The following is a 22,962-nucleotide window of genomic DNA, read 5'->3' on the forward strand; positions in this document are numbered from 1 at the left end:
AAAAGGTAATTTGCAAAATAAATCAGCCAGTTATATCGTAATAAACATTCAGGCCAATAAGCCAGATAAGTCAGATAATAGATTCAATCATTCAGTAGATCATCTTTCCCTAATAAAAATAATTAAAGTTACTATAGCAACTATAGCGTGTATGCTAGGTCTCATAATGATCCAACAGAGCTTAATCTTATTGTCTAGTTGCAGAGCCCTAGATGCTGTGATTGCTGGGAATCCAGAAGATATTTCATTAAATGCAACTGTGTAATAATTACAGCAACCTTTAACTTATCATGAACTCATGCATGTCAACTCTGAATTCTGCACATCTCTCCTATTACACATTGCAAATGTATGTTATTTTGCTTGGCATTTTGAATGGAAGGTGCTTGCACTGTATATTTGTAGTATTTCTGTGTGAAAAGAAAATAAGTTGAAACTATCATTGAAACGTGCAGTGTATCTTTCTAATCATGGTGGCATAATGTAACTGAATTTAATTTAAATTCTAAGAGGTCTAACCCATAAACCATGTTTTGTAACAAACTGAAAAAATCATTACAAATTGTAGTCAAAAATATCCAAATAAGAGAAATTCAGTTACTTTGTTTTGTTCAGTTATTTTTTGAGTATGTGAATTTCTGTATCTGGGATTGTAGTTGTCTCTCCCATACACTGCAACCTTTTTTACAATTAGTTGAACACCCTTCTGCTTACATTTACAGCAGTGAGGCCGGCCCTTGATTCCTGGTGGTATTATGGACTGCCAGGATGATCTGCATCTCCTGCTTGGTGCAGATCTCTCTGAATGTCATCTGACCTGGACAGGGCATCTGCAAAAAGCTGCTCCCATCCAGGGGATCAGCCTGCACTGACAGTGAGTGCAGGACTGAGAGATCTATACATCATTGCACTGGCTCATGCAGCTGCAAGTGGGGGTTCAGCAGAGCCAATCCTATAATGGTCGCATTGACACTGTTGTCTGGACAGCTACTGCAAATTATATTTGTCTGCAATAAACAAATATAATTTGCAATGGTTAAAATTGTGTGTACGTGGTTATGTCTGCACACGTTGGCAATCGTGTATGCATTATTGGTGGCATCAAGAGTTTAACAAGTGCATCAAGATCCCCTCTATGTCCATCACACCTAGAAGTATGGCATCTGGCAAATGTTACTAAGTGTGCTCTTCAAGTACAAAGACAAAAACAATATGATGAAAAGGGGTGAGCGATCAAATTGACATAAACAAATATGAAAAACACATAAGGGTGTGGAAAAGCAATTGGGGCAACAAAGTATAGGGGAGGAGAATGTATAGACGAATGCACGCACACACAGGCATATGTATAAATACTCAAAAACATATACACAAACCAATGCATAAAATAATTGTATCAACATTCAACAATGGATAAATGCCCCCTGCTTACGCAAGCAAACTGAAATCATATCATTAAACAAATAAATAAAAAGATGAGGTCTCCAATATCCCCTATCAACAAGGAGTAGAACAGGAAAATGGCCCATTCTATTCAACACCAAAGACAGGAGTGTGATTCGAAACTTATTTAATGTTTAAAAAAAAAAAAAAAATTATATATATATATATATATATATATATATATATATAGTTTATATATAGAACTTAATGTTCTGTCAAAAGAGCACAAGTTAAAATATAAACACAGGTATCAACAAATAGTGCCAGTGGAGGTGTTGGAGGCTAAAGTGGCAGAAGTGTCAGTAGTCCTTATGACCGGAATGTTCAAAACTCTCAGTAGCCACTACTGTTAATGGTAGATGGGTGAACAGGACCCCTTTCCCCACCTCCTGTAATTTCGTATTGGGATAAGTACGTAACATTGATGGTGACAGGTTTATTTTTCTTATTGCAAAAAAATGGCTCAAACACTTAATCAGAATTGTGTATTGTGGAAATGAACAACTTTATAGTGCTTCATGGATTTACTACTGAAATGTTATTATTGTGTATGACTTTTAAGAAACTCTGCACAGTACTTGCACACTTACCAGCACATTCTGGAATGAACACAGCGAGAAAAAAAAAAAAAAAAAAAAAAAGGATTTTCATTCTCAAAAAGCCTAACCAACAAAAACTAAATTGGTGGTTTTTTTTTTTTTTTTTTAAAAAGTGGCAGGAGCTAGCACTGCACTAACCGTAAACAACAGTGTCACACTAGGATGAATGAAGCAGGCTATCTCTGCTCAAAGTTTGTGTGAGTGCTAATTCAGGAGTATCTGGGCAAGAATAAATTTTCTCTTCTTTTTTACCTTAGTATTTTTATGTAAAGCAGCAGCCCACGGTGTTATTGTGTGTCTAGTAAAGAAACCCCTTACTTCTGCAGCTTAAAAATATGAGAAAGCAATGAATCCCAAGAGCCTGAACAGAATTGTGAAATATACAGAATTATTAATTGTAACTCTGAAAATGAATCATTTTTCTCAACTGCCTACACGTGCATTAAAATATAATTCCAGTCAGTGATTACCTGCAATACAGTGTGTTTACTTTCTCATAACTCTTGATTTTTAATAAAGACGGCATGATTTGCTCACCTACTATAACATAAGTTCTTTGAACATATCATCTATAATTAATGCAAATGTACAGAGATGATAGCAATGTTTGACACCGGTTATTTGATCAAATTTGGTATGCAAATAATCATAGCTCTTTTTTAATTTAAATAACCAGATGTATGTTGGCAAGCATACCATTTACTGTGGCTCAGTGTTCCAGTGCTGTATAACAGGATACTGCAACTATGTACAAGGCAATCTGTGCCATTCTTAGAACTGTTAAGAAACAAATTGCTCTTCTGCAATGTCATCAATGTAGGTGCACACACCTACTGGGCAGCAGTAATGGCTATAGTATGATAGTATAGTATGTATAGAATAGTATGCAAAGACGCCATCATGAGGGCCGCACGTGCTCAGACTATCGTCTTTCAAGATGCTGCAGTCTCGCTTTACCAGGACCTGTCGGCCCTTACCCTGGATGCAAGGAGGGCGCTGCGGCCACTCACGCACATTCTTCAGGAGAAACGCATACCCTACAAGTGGGGATTCCCCTTCAGCCTCCAAGCCAAACGGGGGAATACATGGTGCTCCCTGAGATGGCCTAACGACATACCCAGCTTCCTGAGATCGATGGACCTACCGCCGGTCACCATCCGCAACTGGATACTAGACCAACCTCCACCACGCGCGGAGCACCCAGAGGTACCTGCACAGCTCCGTAACCAGGCACGTAGAGACACACAGCCTCTCCGATGGGGAGGCCCTAACGGGCCCGAAGAATAACCGATCACGTATCAACCCGGCCCCGGTGTCCCCTGACCCCCCCTGTGATTGCTCCTGTAAGCGGACGTACCTGCCTAACGACATCGATGACAGCTAAGTACTCATTCTACATTACACACGGGGTACACTATTGTTTTCTAGCCCACGCAGACCACCGGGGCCCGGGGTCGGACACCTGGGGACACTTAATGTAACTGGGGGGGACCCGATTTGGCCACGTTTCCTATAGCTTTTGGGTGGGGTACGGGTGCGGACCCTTATAGTACTGCTCCAGATCGGCCGCAAACGAACTTCCTCACGACCGGGCAGCCGGAATACGCCATTCCCCTTGACACCTGCTACCACCAATGCCGGGACTCTGAACGCTACCCAGGGCCCAAACGACCACCCGCCCGGCTGCCCTTGTCGGATTGCAAACCTCCCCGATACTGATTAGAGCCCACGGGAACCAATTCCCTTTTCAACTGTTAGACAGGGGGGACCCAGTGCTAGGTTGGGGCTGGGTGCTGGTGGGAGGGGGGGATTTGGATTGGTTTTGTATGTTTTATTGTATGTTTTATTGCATATCGACAGTTCTATTACTCATTGTGTATGCTACCAGTAGTTCTGCTCTACCCGAAACCTATTGCCCATGCAGTTGCTAAACGTGCCTCTAAACAGTCGCTGGGCCGGCCCGACCCCGACACGCTCCCCAGATTGGAACCGGGGCGGCAGCTCCGTTCCTGGGTTGGGGGTTGGAGGGGGGTGGGGGACCTAGGAGAAGCTTTGCCCGCGCCTGAATATCTCATGTGGCACATGGCGTGACATGTCAGCTAACGCACGCACCGCCCACGCTCTACCGAGCGCCACGCAGTCCCGGACCAGCCTCTACACCCGCTACCGGACTGCCGACGCCCTTAATGCCCAAGAGACAGGGCAGACCCCTCCTCTGCCCAGTGGCTAGGATAGGGATACCACATGTACACGGGGAGCTTGATCTTGCCTTATTTGCTGTATATTCAACTGTTGTAAATAATAGCGAACTGTGGTTTGAATAGTATGCTCCCTGCAAACTTCTGTACCCCCCGTTAGAATGTGTGCCTTCTCTCTGCCCCGCCCACCGCCCCATGCACCCCTCTCTCTCCCCCCCCCCCCGGCTCAGCTGACCACTGTTACCATAGGGCCCAGACGTGAAGGCCACCTCGGCCGCCTCACCCTCCCCGCAGTACCCGGGTCGTCCAGGTGAGGGCCCCCCCCCCCCCCTCGGCCGCCTCACCCTCCCCGCAGTACCCGGGTCGTCCAGGTGAGGGCCCCCCCCTCGGCCGCCTCACCCTCCCCGCAGTACCTGCCCTTCTCATACCACCCCCCCGTCGGAACCCCACGGTCCGACCCCCCCGCAGCTCGAGCCAGTGCTCAGCCATGGCATCGGGCTATCAGCCCGCACCTTTAATCCTTAGGACGCATAATGTCCGAGGCCTTAACACCCCCGAAAAGCGGAGACATTTACTTCGCTCCCTCTGGGCTCAGAGGACCTCGGTGGCATTCATCCAGGAAACACACCTGAAAGGGGGGGACGCCCCCCTGATCAGGGATAAACGATACCCCCTAGGCTATTATGCCAATCATCCCGACGCCAAACGAGCAGGGGTCGCCATCATTTTCTCCCATAACACCCCTTTTACATGCACCGCCTCACAGGCAGACCCCCTGGGTAGATATATATTTGTTAAAGGCGAAATTGCCGACCATAAGTACACCTTCGCTACGGTATACTGCCCTAACAAGGGACAGCACCGGTTCTTGACTAAAACCCTCACGCTGTTAGACAAATTCCGAGAGGGCACGCTGATTCTGGCCGGAGACCTCAACATTCCACTGGACCCACGGATGGACTCGTCCATGGGTACCAGCGCCATTCCCCTACACTGTATACGTCAGGCTAAACAATCCCTGGCTAAATCAGGCCTAATTGACTGCTGGAGGGTGGTGCACCCAGAGGACAGGGATTACACTTTCTACTCGGCTGCCCACGCCAGATATAGTAGAATAGATTATATCTTCCTCGCGCAGGAATACCTCCCCTTCCTAATGGACTCCTCCATTGGCATACAACATGACTCAGACCACGCACCGGTCCAAGTTACCCTCAAATCACCGCTTTTTAAACCCAGTGAACGCCACTGGAGACTTAACGAGAACGTACTGACGGACAACGAAACTACCACACGCGTAGCCCAAATACTGACCCAATATTTTGACGAAAACGACACACCGGACGTCGCCCCCCTCACTGTATGGGAGGCACATAAATGCGTCATACGGGGACACCTGATTAGTCTATGCACCCAGCGGAAGAGGGAACATACCGCTAAGATACAAGACCTGACACGCGAAATAGCTTCCCTTGAGACACGACACAAGACTGACCACACAGACGATATCTACCGCCACCTCACAGACGCGCGAAGACGGCTTAAAGACCTCCTATCCCAGAACTTATTACACACCATTCGCAAATCCAACAGACATTTCTACGAGTTTTCAGACAAATGCGGTAGGACACTGGCACGCACCCTGAAACAGAGACAGAGACAACACCACATACACCAGGTCAAGGGACGGGACGGGACAATGAAAAGGACACCGACTGATATACTACAGACTTTTAGGCTCTTCTATGAAGAGCTCTACAACATCGATAACACCACCCGACGTACTGATGCGCCCCAACACTTGCGCAACATAGAGAACTTCCTTACGGAACACGTAGGCCGCACGCTACCAGAAGGCCTGGCTGAGGAACTAGAACAACCACTCACAGTGGAAGAGTTGGCCGCTGCGCTTAAACGATCTAAAACCCACAGGGCCCCAGGCCCGGACGGTTTACCCGTCTCGTACCTGCGCAGGTTCGGGGACGTGCTGCTCCCACGCCTGGTATTAGGCTTCAACTCTCTGCTAGAAGAGGGTCGGTTCCCAACAGATACTTTACGCGCCACCGTGACGGTCATTCCAAAGGAGGGCAAAGATCCCGCTGAATGCGGGAGCTACAGACCGATCTCCCTCCTTAACGCAGACCTCAAGCTCTTCGCCAAGGCCATAGCCGTGAGACTTTCCCGAGCTCTCCCTACCCTTATCCACCCGGATCAGGTGGGATTCATCCCGGGACGGGAGGCGCGTGATAACACTATCCGGGCCCTACACATGATCCATTCTGCCCGGTCGATGAAGAAGAACCTAATCCTGGTCTCTACAGATGCAGAGAAGGCCTTCGACCGGGTAGATTGGCTATACCTCGAAGCCACCCTTCGCCATATGCAATTTGGCCCCAATATCCGCTCATGGATCCTCTCCCTATATACAGACCCTACGGCCCGCATTCGGGTGAACGGCGCTCTCTCGGCCCCCTTTTCCATCCGGAACGGAACTAGACAAGGGTGTCCCCTGTCCCCCCTCCTGTTTGCCCTCACTCTGGAACCTTTTCTAGAGGCGGTCAGACGGGATGGGGGTATCAGCGGATACCGACTCCACCATACGGAACATAAAGTAGCGGCCTACGCAGATGATATGTTATTCTTTTTAGACAACCCCACGATCTCTTTCCCCAACCTCCTCCGTGCCTTCAGGACCTTTGGCGACATATCCAATCTGAAACTCAACATGAGCAAATCGGAAGCCCTACCGATATCCCTCGCAGCTGAGAGGGTCGCTCACTTAAAATCCCAGTTCCGTTTCTCGTGGTGTGACTCCAAACTTAAATATCTAGGCGTATGGCTGCCCAGCGACCTATCATCCCTGTTTCGACTGAACTTCCTCGCCATACTCGCGGTGATACAGTCAGACCTGCAACGATGGAGGAATCTTTATGTCTCCTGGTTCGGACGAATCAACGTTGTAAAAATGAATATACTCCCGCGTCTCCTGTACCTGTTCCAGGCTATCCCCATCACTATCCCCAAGTCATACTTTCAATCGCTAAACACAGCCCCGCTCACCTGCATTGAAATACCGACCATATGCCGCCCACACCTTGCTTTGCCCTGGACACCTGTCACTCATACCCAGACCTCGGACACAGAACTGTTGACCCCTCACATCCTGGTCTGTACGGCCTCCCTCACGTTAGTTCGCCAACTGGACGGACTCTGACTTACCCAGACTCCTTGACCGCTGGGACTGACGACCCCTACCCATAACCGCCAGACTGCCCCGTAGCCGCCTCCCGACTTGGTATCGGGACATAGGCGCATACCTTTATCCCATCATTTGGTACCCCATGCCCCGTTCGCTGACTGACACAGTTGGCACTCACGTAAAAGGAGTTCACGACTCACATTACAACTGAGCCGAGTGACCCCACATGTGATTCTTACCTGATTTTATTGTTGTCAGCTACTAGACCTAACGGAAACTCCCTAACGTTGGTAGATTCTTGCCCTAAACTCTTTTTGTATTCTACACCCCACCCTTGATTTACCTATGTACGCACCAATGACTTGAAGTCACCCACATCTGTCTTATATTACATACTCCGGACCACAAGCAGACTTCTGTGGCTCCCTGCAGATGCACTAACCAGCTTGCCTATCAGTTGCTTCCTATGTTTATCTAAAAGGCTCCGTATGGGGCTCATTTTTGCTGTAACTCTGCTATGATGTAAACCCCTATGCCACACACCGGAGTTTTACTTATGTGTCTATAATGATAGATGTACCCTTCAGCTAACCCTGTTCACATGTAATGTATACGTTTGAATCTTGAAAATAAAGATTGTCAAAAAAAAAAGAATAGTATGATATTCATCAGTCTAAAAATATAAGTAAAGCCAAAAAGGTTTCCTGCCAAATACTACAAATACTTAAATTATTGATGTTTTTAGCACTACAAACAGACTGTAAAATGTAATATCACCTTTCAGCATCAAGGCAACCCTGTTAAGTAAGTCCTGCACTAACAATTCATCTTTTTTTTTTAGCTAAAGGTAAAATATTTTAAGACAGAAGAGGGTATTCTTATGAACCCCTACACACTTATTAACCATTGTAGTGGTAACCCTTGTGGTGGACAGAGGGGCTGTAATATGGCTGTGTAATAAAAAAAAAAAAGCAACTCATTTACTTTGGTTGGAAAGGTGTATAGCCAATAATATACTTTTGACATGACCCTAGTGACAGCTGCAATCTGCCCACATGGACATAATTGAGTCAAGCACTATACTAAACTCAATTATCTCCAAACACTAAAAAACACACAAAAGTACTTTCTAAAAAGTCCCAAAAGTACCCCAAAACACATAGTATCCCCTTACATCATCCAGATCGGGAGTGTTCGCCCGTGAGGCAACAGTGAGTATGTGTGTGTAGTGTAGAAGTAGGGGGGGGGCGGAGGTGTGTGCAGTGTGGGTCTCCCAGACGAGGCCCGCCCCCCGTAAGTAGGCGGGGAGTGGCTGGGAAAGCACAGGGTTGGGGATACAAACAATATTATGACGAGAATATTGTTTGTATCCCCCTAAATAGCAAATTTAATCCAAATCGACAACTAGCATCAGGAAAGTATCATGTTTTGACAGTTTACAATTCTCTGCAGTGCAAGGTTGGGTAAGGTTTTATAATGAGGCACCTGTGACATCCCCTGGAGGATGGATTTCTCAAGTAAGTGGGTTCATCTCATTAGAACAGGCTGTAATGATATTAATGTTAGAAAGTTTTGGAGTCCAGTAGCCAGATCAGCAATGTTTTCTGCCAGAGGTAGCCACTCGTTACCCAGGTGGTTGAGCCCCTGAGCCTTGAGTGGCCGTCTGGTCTTAAGCAGAGATGGTAGACTGGAACAGAGAGATGATAATCGTCGTGAGGCAAGCCAAGGTCAGTGGGAAGGAGAAGCAGCAAAGTCAAAACGGTCCAAATTCAGCAACAGGTAGGAGGAACAAGCTTGATTAGAGAGTACAGGAACCACAATAATCTGGCAAAGGTACAGAGACAGGAAGTGGCTTTTATAGGCCAAGAACGAGACACATGACCAGACACAGCTGAAGAGACTTGTCACTGATACCAATGCTTGTAGAGTCAAGGTTACCAGATCTCAGGTACATTTGATAAAAGGCAGGCTGGTGTACTGGTAAGGAAGAGGTTTAGCAGCATGTAAACCAGAGTTTGAAACCCAGCAGAGTCAGTTCCTTACACAGGCATTAGAATAGGATCTTCCCAAACATCCTGTAGGCTTATGATCATATAATGTAACTTAATTCCCATTAGTTTTGCCAGGTGTTTTTATTTATATCATAAAAATAATATAATTTACTGTACAGGTATTCATTGTAAGTTATTATTATATATTGTCAAAATATGAAATCAACCTCACCATTTCTTATTTTCTGTACATACAGTAGCTGGAGCCAAGACTAGGCTCCTAGAGTTAAGCACCCTCTCGCATTAAAACATGCTGTAAACTATATTCATTGTTGGGGCACTCTTATGTAGATAAATAAGTAGTAAGGATTATGGTTCACTGTAAATTGAGCGGATATGCATATTTATTTCCAATTTGAATGTTGGGACCCATTGATGTTTGGGTATTTTGCTATAGTCATGGTCAAAATATAATATGGCCATATGATGTTATTGAGTCCCAATACTTTTGCAGTTGGCACTATGCAGTCAGACAGGTAGCATTATCATCATATCTTCCAAATACAGAGTCACCTATTAAACTGCAATACATTACAGCATGAGTAAACACGCAAGACAATGAATTCCAACTGCTCCAGTCCAATGGCAAGCTGCTTAGCTCACTCCAGCCTTGGTATAAGAAATGGTCAGCATGGGTGTATGTGTAACTGCTCAGCTGTGAAAACCATATCATGACACCATATCAAGATATTACTCATGAAAAGTTCACATGCTGAAAATGTAAACCAAGACAAACATTTTAATGCTTTAGCACTTCTATTTATTTAATAAACTGACTTGTAGGACAGTAGTCATGATCTCTGCATTAGAAATCATTCTTCCACTAGTCCATTGAGATACAATGGCTGTATGCATTATATAATAAACCTTAAAGCACTAAATGAAGCATGATCCAGTTATTAGAAGGGGTATTCAACTACATAGTTCAAAATGCATACACTTTTTGTAATTGTGAGCTCAGATAAAGGACTAGGTTATTGGTAAATGCCAGGCTCATTCTTTAGAATGGAGGATTGGATGGACATTGCAGGCCCGTCACCATTGTTGTATTAACCTTCACCCACCCATTTACAACTGCTGCTTTTCAATTGTTGCTTTCTTAATGTAGCTGTTTATTTATAACCGTTTGGCCTCTGGCATATTAATTCTGCAAGAGGGACAGTTTTTGACTTTTTATTATCATCCCCCTTGGTGCTGACTGATTTCTATATTTAAAGACAACTAAAGGAAAACCAGCTATCAAAATAACACTCTGAGCACTACAACCACTACAGCCCACTGCAGTGGTTATATTGTAACTAGTGCCCCAGCATCTTCCCAGGGTAAGTAGTCAAACATTTTGAGAATAGTTTATCAACTTACCTGTGGTTCTCTGGACACCTGCTGCCACTTCCTCTGCAGCTTCATTGGCTGATGCTTTTAATCTAAGAGTCAGCACTTCAAAGCAGGGTTCAGCTTAGTGGAGCAAACGTAAGCATTTTGCAGCAGCTTCGGGCTCCACATGAGGCAGCGGTGGCATGGTGGTCCAAGGTATGTTGTCAAACTGCTCTCAAATGGTTTGACTACTAACCTTGGGAGGGTGTCAAGGCACTCCAGGTACCATAAACACTTTACAAGACTGTAGTGCTTATGGTTCCTTAACAAATTACATCAGTATCAAAAGTTTCAAAGGGACACTAAAGGCACCCAGGCCACTTCATTCAGATGAAGTGGTCTTGTTGCAGTGCCCATGGCGTTTTACCCATACAACCTAAAGTATTGCTGTTTAGTAGATATGCCAATGTTATGATTGCAGAGCTAAACATGCCTCTAGTGGCTGTGTCCCTAAAAGCCACTAGTGGAACGTCTGTGTTGAAAACAGTCTGACTCGCATCGCAACATAGAATGCTGATCATATGGAAGTACTGGAATTAGGTCTGAGAAAAAAATGCTTGTACATTTGATTTGCTTACAGTATTTGATTGGACTTTTCACTAGGGCTGAAACGGGCACTATAAGTAACATAACCACAATAGCTAACTTTGGTTACATTGTCTATGTTTCCATAGAGATTTAAAAGCAGCCACACTCACAATTGAAGTAAAATTTAGGAAATACAGACTACCATACAAAGGCGATTTATTAAGTAACACAACCACAATGATTCAGGTGTGAAAAAAGCCTTCTCAAGCCCAGGAATGGTGAGCTATATTTCTTCCTAAAGGTATTCTTCCTGGCATTAAGCATTATCAATGCCAATATTGTCCAGTCTGGATTGGGATAAACTAAGAGCGCTGGGCTAATCTGCCCAGTATAGGGCAAATACCTTCCTCTTCCCTTTCTAGGAATTTTCAACTCAGTTTTGCAATGTATCAATTTTTTTCTTCACATTTGCAGTTTGGTGATTAAGTCATCATTATTTGTGGTTTTGTAAATATATCACTATGAGCATTATGTAACATTATGTTTCTTTGAAAGTCATGTAACGTGATTAATCCAAGGATTTATTTTTGTTTTAGAGAAAACACTGCATAATAATACAATAATTCTCCTTAAACGTTAAACTGACTTTAGTCAGTTTCTTAAAAGTGTCTTTGACATGAAGGTCACAAAGTTCAACTGCGAGTTCTGTTCAGCTTTTCATCTTTCGAAGTTGAAAATATAATTGGCAAATAATTAGATCAGTGATGTGTGAAATGTATCTGTAAAAGGATTTGAAATATTACAATACTTTGTAAGTATAAAGCATGTTTGAAAGTATTGCTCAATATGTTTCTATGGAGACTTAGCGCCTGTTTCTTCAACATTTCCCCTCAAAAAATGTTTAGTTTTTTTTTAAAACCTCTTAAAAACAATACCCAAATATATAAATCAATCACCATTTATTAGATATACCCTAAATGAAAAGATGTATGCATGAAAATATACAAAATAGATAAGATTACACCTCTCTCTCCACCGTACAGTACAAGTAAAACACACAATAACGGGGAAAAAAATTGTAAATTACCATTTTTTACTGATAATAGTAGAAATACAAGGTGCCTCAAAATCCTCTATATAATGTGTAAAAGGTAAATCTACACAAACATAAAAGAAGAAACCAGGAAAAATGGGAAAATACATTTGTCATTATCCTTTCGTCCTCCTCAGTATGTGGAACACAGGAGCATTCCCCCGACTAGAATGGGGAAGTAGTATTGGTGGAACTCATGTGTGTTCCACAGGACACAACACATTGAGAAGAGTGGCGTATCATATTCGATGGTAGTCGGACATTGGAAGAGACATCCGTGGAGCGCATGTACGTTCCACGGAGTACAACAAGTCTGTGGAGAGGGACGCATTGCGTCCGAAGGGAGCCAGACGTAGAAGGTGGCATTGGTGGAACGCAGATGCGTTCCATTGAAAAAAATCTAGGTTCCAGATGGAATTTTGGCGCGATTTTTAAAGATGACACCTGGAATCCAGGATTGGAGGGTAAAGGGCACATAATCAATTTAAGGGCTTTGTGGCGAAACTAACCTCGCCACTGGATCCTGGAGAAGACTAATTGCCAGCCACTTGCCAAGTGACTATGGTTCCTGGGAGACTTAAAACACTATTTAGACGTATTGGTGTTTAAAAGACTGTTCTGGCCTTTTAAATAAAACTGGCTGCTTTGTCCCTTCTCAACCTCTCATCAGCCTGTGCTAAACTTTAACCCCATGGCGATTTGACTGTGTTTGTGGGATCTGAGCTCTGTTCGATATATTGAGCGCTCAGATCCAAGCTATCTGGGTTGAATGTGGGGGTTCTGTTCAGTGTAATGGGAATTATGTATTTTAGTGTATTTTTGCTGCTGTTGTGAATGGAGATATTTTATGTACCTGGAGATAATTGGCTTACCACACCCAGTTAAGCCAATTATCTCCAGGATAGAGGAGAAGATAGACCGGCTGCACAGCCTAACTCTGTGGAACTGGTTTGGGCTGGAAAGCCATGCTTGCAATCCGTCACAAAGGACTTCCATATAACTTTTGAACCACTGGGGCAATTTGTATGATTTTGACATATGTTTGTGTACTGTGTATACTGGTACTGGTTATGTGAATGTGATGTATAATTTTAAAGTTATGAATATTGTGTAAAACTGTATATTTTCCTGCCTGTGATAATTACGTTAGCCCATTGTGTTCAGTCATTATATCCCAGGCAGAGGGGAGGATTTTGCTTAATGAATGGGAGTGTCAGACAATGTTGTATTGTTTTGATTGGTTTGTGTCCTTTGTGTGCCTGTGTACCATCATGTCCTGGGGGTGTGCCTCTGGCCTGAGGAATTGTATAAATTGTGAGTGCTTGCTTTCATTAAACAGATTACCTACTGACCCTCAATACGGAGCCTCGTCTCATACTTGTTTTTTTTTTCTTATGGTTTTACTATTTGGCTGTCTGTAGTGTACACCAATTCGTATGGTTTTTCCTGTTCGGCTGTTTGGAGCATTCGTATGGTTTGGAGCATTCGTTTGGTTCTTCATGTTCGGCGTATTGGGGTCTTTGGTAGCTGCCTATATATCTGGAAGGGGAATATATCCTAAATGGCTTTTAACCCCTTTTATGCCTGGGGTGCCGTTACAGGCTTTATAAGGGTTTGTGTTGTAATTGATTTTTGTATGCTGCATATTTTGGATGCCCCTAAGTTTAGCATAATAAAGCAGTGAATTTATTTTAATTACAATGTTGCACTATGACTGTTTTCTATTTCCTTTATATGCATGAAGATACAGTTCACCACTAAAGAACAGAGGGCATTACTGGGACATCTGATGGGTCCTTTTACTTATATGAATTTGTGAGTTTAACCTTGAACCTCCTTTTTATTTTGCTTTTTTTTAATGTATTACACTATTTGGTTTCTTGTTTTACGTTTGTATAGATTTACCTTTTTACATGCATAAAAATATGGATTGTGTTTACATTGGGGTACATCTAAAAACAGCTTGCAAAAACAGAAGATTTTTGTCTGAACCCAGACTTGCCAATGCAGCTCAGTGAGAAACTGTGAATGGTATGTTCTCTGGGCAATGCCCTGCATTTTGAGTTTAGCTTGACTGAGCTAAACTAACCAGGAAGTCACAGGACCTTTGTTTACTTGAAAGGCGGGGTGGGAAGGCTTTCACGCAGAGAACAGGTTCTGTTACTTCTGTTGAAATTTGTAGTATTTGTAAAATGAAAGTATGAGCAAGCAAAAGTGATAATTGTGGTTTTCTGAAACCAATGAACAGGTAGGCCTGAAAAAGAGGGCAAACATGTTTAATACCAGCTAATGTCAGAACAAAAATAAATTAACAAGGAGGCCCTTTTATTAGGTCTGCTTCTACCTTGACTGATTCAGCAAGTGTTAGATATTGCCCAAAACTTCCTAAATTGCTATAAAGATAAGCATTAAGGACTAAACAATGTAATTAATTGGCAAAATTAAGCAAAAAATATATGGCATCCCAGTGAGGATGGCTGTAAGATAATGTATTGTGTATAAGTACTGCTCCTAACTAGCTGCTCTAAGGAAATAATGTCCCTCCCCAATAGCTTGTATCGCAGTGCATAATCCGAAATTGCCACAATGCTTATCAACTCCTAATCCCCTTTTCTTTGACTCCTTCACTCTGTCATTCCAAGTGTTGTAGCAGCAGTTATAAACACACCTGAAACAGAAGACAATCGCTATACAGAAAAGGTTTTAATGAGCCCCTCTATGGTTACCTGGGACAAACACCTAGGTACTGGCTGACCAGTCTAATGCCAAGTAGTGAAACAGTTGAGCTAAGATTGGTGACTTGGGAGGCCTAACTAGCTGCCAATAAGTAGCTCTGTCTTTGAGTTAAGCAGTTGGTAAGTATGCCAGCGAGCATTGTGGCAGGGTGTTGGCCTCTCAGTGACAATAAAGAGATTCAAGACAGATTGGCCAGAACAGGTTAGGCCCTAACTGTTTTACCAAGAGGGTGGAGATGCAAGACACTAATTATGATTTGGGCAGAGGGACGAAATAACTCTGTGGTTGTGGATGGGAGTTGGTCTTGCATGACAGCTATCTAATTGCACGAGAAGCTGAAATACTATCAAGGTCCAACTAAGGTAGCCTAAAATCCAGTCAAGCTAAATGTAATATTTTGTAGAGCAAGTGGTTGTCTGTCAGGATACCGGTGGTTTGTCAGGCTGGGACTCAGCCTGGGGATCTCCTTTAAAAGGGGGTAGGATCATCCTCAGTCACCTTTACTCCAACACGGTGGTCCCGGTGCCGGCTGTTGTGACTCCACCCCTTTTTATGCGCACCTACATCATAACATAAATTACGTCACGGCCCGCCAAAACGTTTGAATTTGAATGTCTTGGGGGCGTGGCTATCTAATTAAAGAGCCAAACTTTAAAAAGGGCTCATAAGTTTGTATCATTGCCCTGTTGTGGTTCAAAGTTACTTTGTTCCCTATAGTGCATTATCTGGTTTTGTTATATTTGGTATTTTGACTTCAGCTCTGGTTTGACTTTACTGTATTCTCCTTCCCTGTGACTTGGCTTGTACATTATATCTTATTCTATTTTCTAGCTTCCTTGACTTCAGCTCGTCCCTGACTATTCTCTGCCCTTGCTAACGTTAGCCCGGCCACTCTAAGGTCCGGTATACGTTTTCTTATTTGCACACTGCGTATTGGATCCCTGTGTTGTTCCTGACATTGTCATAAGGAGGATGGTAGTTTCAGAATAGACAATGAAAACCTTGACCTAAGCTGAATTCTGCATGAAAATAAGGATCATGGCTATTTTTTTTCCTCATACCTTTCCCTGGAGCAGAAAGACACGCATACTACACGTGTGCATCGCAGCAGCAAAACCCACAGAAATAAGCAGTGACCTCAACTATGGCAGTGTTCCCCAATCCCCAGCTGAAAACCTCGCCAGCAGCCTGGAGTATAACTGCCAGTCTGGTAAATCTTTACAGTTGAAAAATCTCCCAGTACTGTGCAGCAAGTCCCAGCAGGCCACTGAGGTCCACAGCTACAAAACTTAATATTGTGCATATAAACACCAGGATAATGCAACAGATAAAATGTGCCATATGCACGATAAGAGTATTGTGTCACTTTATGGTCTTAAAACATAGAGTAGAAGCTTAAACTGCAGTCCAAAAGGATAGGAGTTAGTAATGAACTTAAGATGTAACTTAGCGAGTAGTTATTGATAGTCACAAACACCCAATGTAGTTGAAGTGTCAAAGAGAGCTTCTTAAAAATAATAAAAATTAATTGGGGATCTCAACCTCCTGCTAAATGTTTGAAAATTAAATTTGCTCAACTATGAAGTCAAATAAAAACCTAATATGTTAGTCTGAGAAATATAGGAGTTCCAGTGTTGGAACTGTAGATATTGCAATGGTTAATTTCTGGCAACTTTGTGACATTAGACAAAAAGTGCATAGTAGATGATAAAGTAGATGATACATACGTTGGATAACATCAAATAATATTAGGTGAGATGTTTAGTTTGTAGTATACTGTAGTAATCCAAAATTTCTAAATTCAGCAACAATCAATGAACAATTCATAAAAGTACAAGTAGGACACTTAGTGTAAATTACATTTAGGGATGCAGTGTAGAACAATTGTGTAAAACTACCTGGAAACTAACTGATATTATAACAAATATTATGCAAATGACTAATGACAGGTAGCCTGACTGAACAAGAGCCAAATGTGCTGAACTAAAGTATAAATGTGGCGTGGCATGGCCCAACGCAGGCCGAATGAACTGAACCAAAGGGAAAATGTAGCGTAGCTAATGATAGGCTGAATGTACTGACCCAAATTGAAAATGTAGGGTGGCCGAACATAGATCGAATGTACGGAAACAAAGTGAAAATATAGTGCAGCCAAATGTACTGACCCAGATTGAAAATGCAGCTTAGCCAAACGTAGGCTGAATGTACTGAACTAAAGTGAAAATGTAGCGTAGCCAATAATATTTTGAATGTACTGAACCAAAGTAAAAAATATAGTGCAGCCAAATGTAGGCCGAATGTATCGACCCAGACTGAAAATGTAGCGTAGCCGAACATAGGCTGAACGTACTAAACCAAAGTAAAAATACAGTGCAGCCAAATGTTGGCCACATGTACTGATCCAGATTGAAAATTTAGCATAGCGGAATGTACTGAACTACAGGGAATATGAAGAGCAGCCAAACAAGGGCCAACTGTACTGAACCACAGTGCAGATGTAGCATAGCCAAACTTAGGCCAAATGTACTGAACAGCAGTGACTATGTAATATGACCGAACATCAGGTAATATAATAAACCATAGTGAATACGTAGCATTGCCAAATGAAATGAACCAAAGTCAAACGCATAGCTGAATCTAGGCCGGATGAACTGAACCAAAGTGAATATGTAGAGTGTTTAACACTTTGGCATGCAACAAATATTCTCCATTTTTTTCCCCTGATTGTGAAAATCTATTGTGTTGGCTAATGCAAGAGCAGTGATTAATGGTTCTAATTTTATAAACTGTAATTCCATAAATCTCAGACAGTATAGTCTGACCATACCTGTAGGACAAACTCTTCAAGCAGTGAATTATCAGGAATCCATCAGAGGATTGAAAATTTTAGGCAAAGGTGGTATCCATAACCCAAATGGAAAAATAACCCAATTGGGTATATTCTCCAGGACAACTACATTAGATATTTTAATGTCTCCAAAACTCTGACAGTTAATTTTTTACCCTGCATACACACTTTGCCTTTTTATTTCTTATATTGCATGAAATATAAGAAATAATAGGGACAGTGTGTGAGAGTTTAAGTTAGGGTTAGGGTCTCTGTTAGGGTAGTATAAGAATTAAGAGTTAGTGCTAAAGTAGTGTATTTGGCTAGTGTCCAAGGGGGTAGGGGTTAAGAGTTTCCTCGGTTTCTAAAATTATTTATTACTATTCCCTTATTTCACAGAATGATTTTTCGGGTCTGAATATGTTGTAATAATACACTAGGTATCTTCTTGTGTGAGTTGTTCTTGTTACTTGTTTCTTCAGCTTCTGAGCTGTCTTATTAGTGGTTCAGATGGCCGAGGTTGTGTGAAAGTGATCTGTGCATTATTCTCATTTCACTAGAGGGAATAGTGGCACAGATGGCATCACTACCCATGCAGTACAGTGTTCTAAAACATGATCTAATCATTGAACTAACACAGAGACCAGTTATATAAATATAACTTGTATAACTCTTATACTTGAGGGGAAAGCAACCAACAAATTGTAGATATTACATAGAAATACAGCAGCTGTCATTGTTGCCTAGCATTAAAGAGAGATGTCCTTTATACCTGGAGGCTCTTTGGCATTATCATGTTTAAAGATAACATTCAACTTATTATTACATATTGCCTGTCACAACCAAACCTACTGTTAAATGCAGTGCGAGTGTACAGAGGAGTACATCAAAACCTTGGCAGAAACCTCTTGTAACCTTACTGACAAAACATCCTGTAGGCTTTCAGGCAAAGAGAATGCTTTAAAGGCTGACTGGTATTTAATGTTCCATTTTAACAACATCTTTGTGCATTTTTACATTGATCCCAGTTGCAGCATGACTGGCTGCAGAAAGCAGAGCATGAAATTTCATTAGTTCGGACCATGAAAGATTTCTGGTTTTGTTCCGAAAGCACTAGATCTAAAGCAAGTACAATTGAATAGAACACTGAGAAATGTATAATCCTGGTAATTAATGTAACCATTCTCTCTACAGCTACACAGCCAAGACATTTTCAACATCATTCATTGTACATATATTACACACAGATTATATCATTTGCTTTAGATCCTGTGTTAAAAGCAATAAAGAAAAATGTATTTATTCATTGGATAAAAATCAATTACGCCTTATCCGGACTATAAATTTGAGCCATTGACTTATGCAATGCAAAATGCCACAATCAGCTGTATCTCTAAGCAGTTGAGGTGACACCTTTACAAAAGTATAACAAGCAGGGCTGTGTTGCAGTGGAACTCATGGGAATTCCAATCCCCTTACTGAGTTCCCACACTTCTTATTATGAAAGTAGGACAGTTACAGTAAAGAAGTATGTATACAGAGTTGTATTTATTTTAAAATTCTAGAGAAGCATATGATATAATGTTTCGCATTTCTTTTATTACCTATTAAGTTTTGAAATTATGCGTACTATGTTTTTATTCCCCGGCTTTTCCCTTCACGAAAGGCAGCTACCATTTGGATGGATCATATTCTACCAGTAGTGGGATGGCTTTTTAGCAGACAGTCCCAGCTTCCAATGAGCTAGGAGTGATGTTGAATACAGAATACATATAATTTGATAGTTTTTTTTTATTCTTAGATGTTTAGTTACTAAACAACATATTCCATTCTATCTACAAAAAAAGTGTTGTGGGGGCTGCACTGAAGAACAAGATCAGTCATGAGGATAGGATATCATTGAAATTCTTAATTTTTATATGAAATCGTTTCCCTTTTCCATAATATTGCTGTCTCTGTAGCATTACACAAATTTACACATATCATATAGACATCAATTGTATTTTAAGTTTTGTTTTTATTTTGCTATATATTGCATTTATATGTTTTGTTATGCACACCATACTCCCATGCAGGAGTCCCAAACATAGAGCTCCCAGATACTCATGATTAGTCAAAGTGTTCTATTCTAACAAGTGATGCAAAAACATAAAAGGTGAGGAGTCACCCTGCTGGTTCTATGGATTTTTTCTGCAAATCTGAAGATTTCGCATACATATTTTTTATTAATATTTGGCCCATGATAACAATCCGTCTGAAATCAGAACAAGATTTCTGCTCATATTCAGATCTGATGGATAATGCCAACATATTAATTAATCAAATCTGCATCACTTAGTAGCTGTAGAACAGGTGGAAACACTTTCCCTTTGTAAGGAAACTTTAACCTGAATCATCTTTAATCAGAGAGGACATCCCTGCCAAGTTGGAAATCAATAGCTGGCACACAACAGGAATGGAGATTTGAATGAGTGACTATTGAAAGAGACGGGTAAAAGTGTAATTGAAATGTTCCGTCTCCTGCAGATAAATAAAATAACTGACAAATGGCAAGGAGAATGAGGTGTTATTTTAAGTCAGATTAATGACATCATTTTTGAAAACTCCATGAATGTACAAGGAGAGGGATCAAGCCCCTCTCCAGTTATTGTGAAGCTACAACTCCCACAATACTTTTCCCTTCAAACAGGCATCAGCTGAATTTCTACAACTGTTAGAGAGCTTCCTGGCAGCCACACCTGTTCTAGGCAATCACCTGCAGCATATGAGTGGCCAATATTATCACTAAAAGGCATGGCAGGACTTAGAAATACACAGACATCCTCTTTCACTTCATGTGCTATAAAGTGCAGCTTCTAGCTAAAACAGGATTATTCTAAATTTGTTAACTGAAGCAAAAATAGCCAGTTTGTGACTGTAGATGAGTTATCCCTCAGCTTTCCTGTTTGGATTTTATTTGCAAAAATTGTTGAGTTTAGAGAATAACCCCGAATGAGTCTGAGAGATCATAGTTCACCTTTTGTAGAATATCAAACCCTGAGGACTGCCAGAATGGAATTTGGTCATAACAAAGTGGACATTTTTCTATGGTTTGGGTTATGATATAATCGGTATCTTAAATATTATCACGGCAGGCTTGTATATTGCAGAGATAAATATCCCGTTCTTCTTGGCTAGGACTACTTTATAAGAACTAATTTATCATTGTAAAGACCTGACACTCACTGCTCTGCTTTTAACATAAAGTTCTGTTTCAGAAGAGGCTCTCGAGCAATAACATAGCTATAACTTAGTTTAATGTGCTTTTTATTGCAATGCTACCAATACTGGAATTCATTCTAGTTATACCAAAAGATAAGACGACAGCCATACTTCTCATATTAGGACTGAATGGGTTAAAGACATATATACTGTACATTTTAACATTGACAAATTAAGTTTAAAAAACAAACAAACAAAATATATATATATACTTAATGATAATTGTCGGGGAATTTGTCATGAACCAAAGTGTTAAGCAGGAAAACAGCACTAAAAGTGTTAAAAGTTCTTACCTATTGTAAAGCTAAAGCCATCAATGCTGAAAGTGGCACTTCGGCATTTTTTAAATCCCTCTTTCCTACAGCTGGGCTCAGTCATGTTTTTTTGCCAGTTAGTATTCCGTTTTTGTGAGTCCTTTTCCTATGTGAAATGAGATATTTCAAAGCTGACTATTGGCTTTCCCTGTGTATCTGCCTGTGGCAGCCCTTACACCCGACTTCACACATCATCTAATGCAGAGAAATGAAGATGTGAGAAAAGCACCCAACACTATCTCCTCCCACTGAGACTGTCACTGCTGTGGTACTGACATGTTACACTGAGTTAAACAAGGGAAGGGAAAGTGCACTTTTTGGCCACTGTGCTTTTTAAAAAATAGTTTTTCTGCAAACAAAAGGTATATAAAGGGCAGTGCTGCGCTTGGCAAAGAGTTGTTAAACCCTTGTCATCTATTCCTTCTGCATGTTTGACAGTCACAAACACATTACGGTTTAATGTGAAGGATAATGGGTAGCTCATTAAGATGTGTCATTAGTCATTAGTGTAATGTACAAAGAAACATACTTATTCCCTTCCCTGTATGTTTATACCTGTACATACACACGCTTTCTCACTCCTTGAACATCCAGATGCCAAAATCCAGACACTGAACACAGTATTTAACAATGCCATCACATTTCAACCCGCATAAATATTACCGAATAGCTGAAAGTCAAATCCAGATGTTCAAAATCCAGACTGTTTTCCTGCTGATGGCACAAGCAGACAGCTGGCAAACAGTTAAAGGAATACTCCAACTCACAAATGTGATCTCATTTAAGTTGCTATGAGATCAGGAGTGCCTGTGTGCTTTCTTTTCCTCAGAGATTAACCCCTTAAGGACCAAACTTCTGGAATAAAAGGGAATCATGACATGTCACACATGTCATGTGTCCTTAAGGGGTTAAACCATTTAGTAACACTTTAACCCTGAAGTTGTGGCTCCGACACTCGGCATTGCCGCCAAAGTTCCATTCCTCTCTGCAGTGCAGTATTAGGAAGGGTTAGCTGAGCTGGGTGTCTACTGATAGGCTGAGAGTTTATAACGGAGCACCCTTTGAGAAAAAAAGTACCATATTTTTCAGAATATTGGATGCAGTTTATTAACCCAAAATTTGGGGTGAAAAACTACCTGCATCATATAATCTGAATGTATATATTAATTTGAGGTCTGCTGCTCACGGAGCTGAATTTAGTGTGTGCCTCTAGTGGAGTGGGAGGAGATAAGACAACTGGTTAATGTTTCACGTGGTAGCAGTGGAGAAGAAAATAGGAAAGGTTTGTACTACCTAACAAATTTGGCTGTTTGAGTGAAGATTTTGAGAGCATCTTTAT

General features: G+C 41.7%; 1 protein-coding gene across 1 annotated transcript in view; it reads right to left on the bottom strand.

The window, feature by feature from the left end:
* PDE1C (phosphodiesterase 1C) overlaps positions 1-21,794 on the bottom strand; it is an 888,281-nt gene extending 866,487 nt beyond the window's left edge. Inside the window, exon 1 of the mRNA XM_063452062.1 lies at positions 21,603-21,794. Coding sequence (XP_063308132.1) covers positions 21,603-21,687 — 85 coding nt within the window. The 5' untranslated portion in view covers positions 21,688-21,794. The remainder of the gene's footprint in view (positions 1-21,602) is intronic.
* Between the last annotated feature and the right edge of the window lie 1,168 nt (positions 21,795-22,962).

This window comes from Pelobates fuscus, chromosome 4 (genome assembly GCF_036172605.1).
Source record: "Pelobates fuscus isolate aPelFus1 chromosome 4, aPelFus1.pri, whole genome shotgun sequence".
In the NCBI taxonomy this organism is placed as follows: Eukaryota; Metazoa; Chordata; class Amphibia; order Anura; family Pelobatidae; genus Pelobates; species Pelobates fuscus.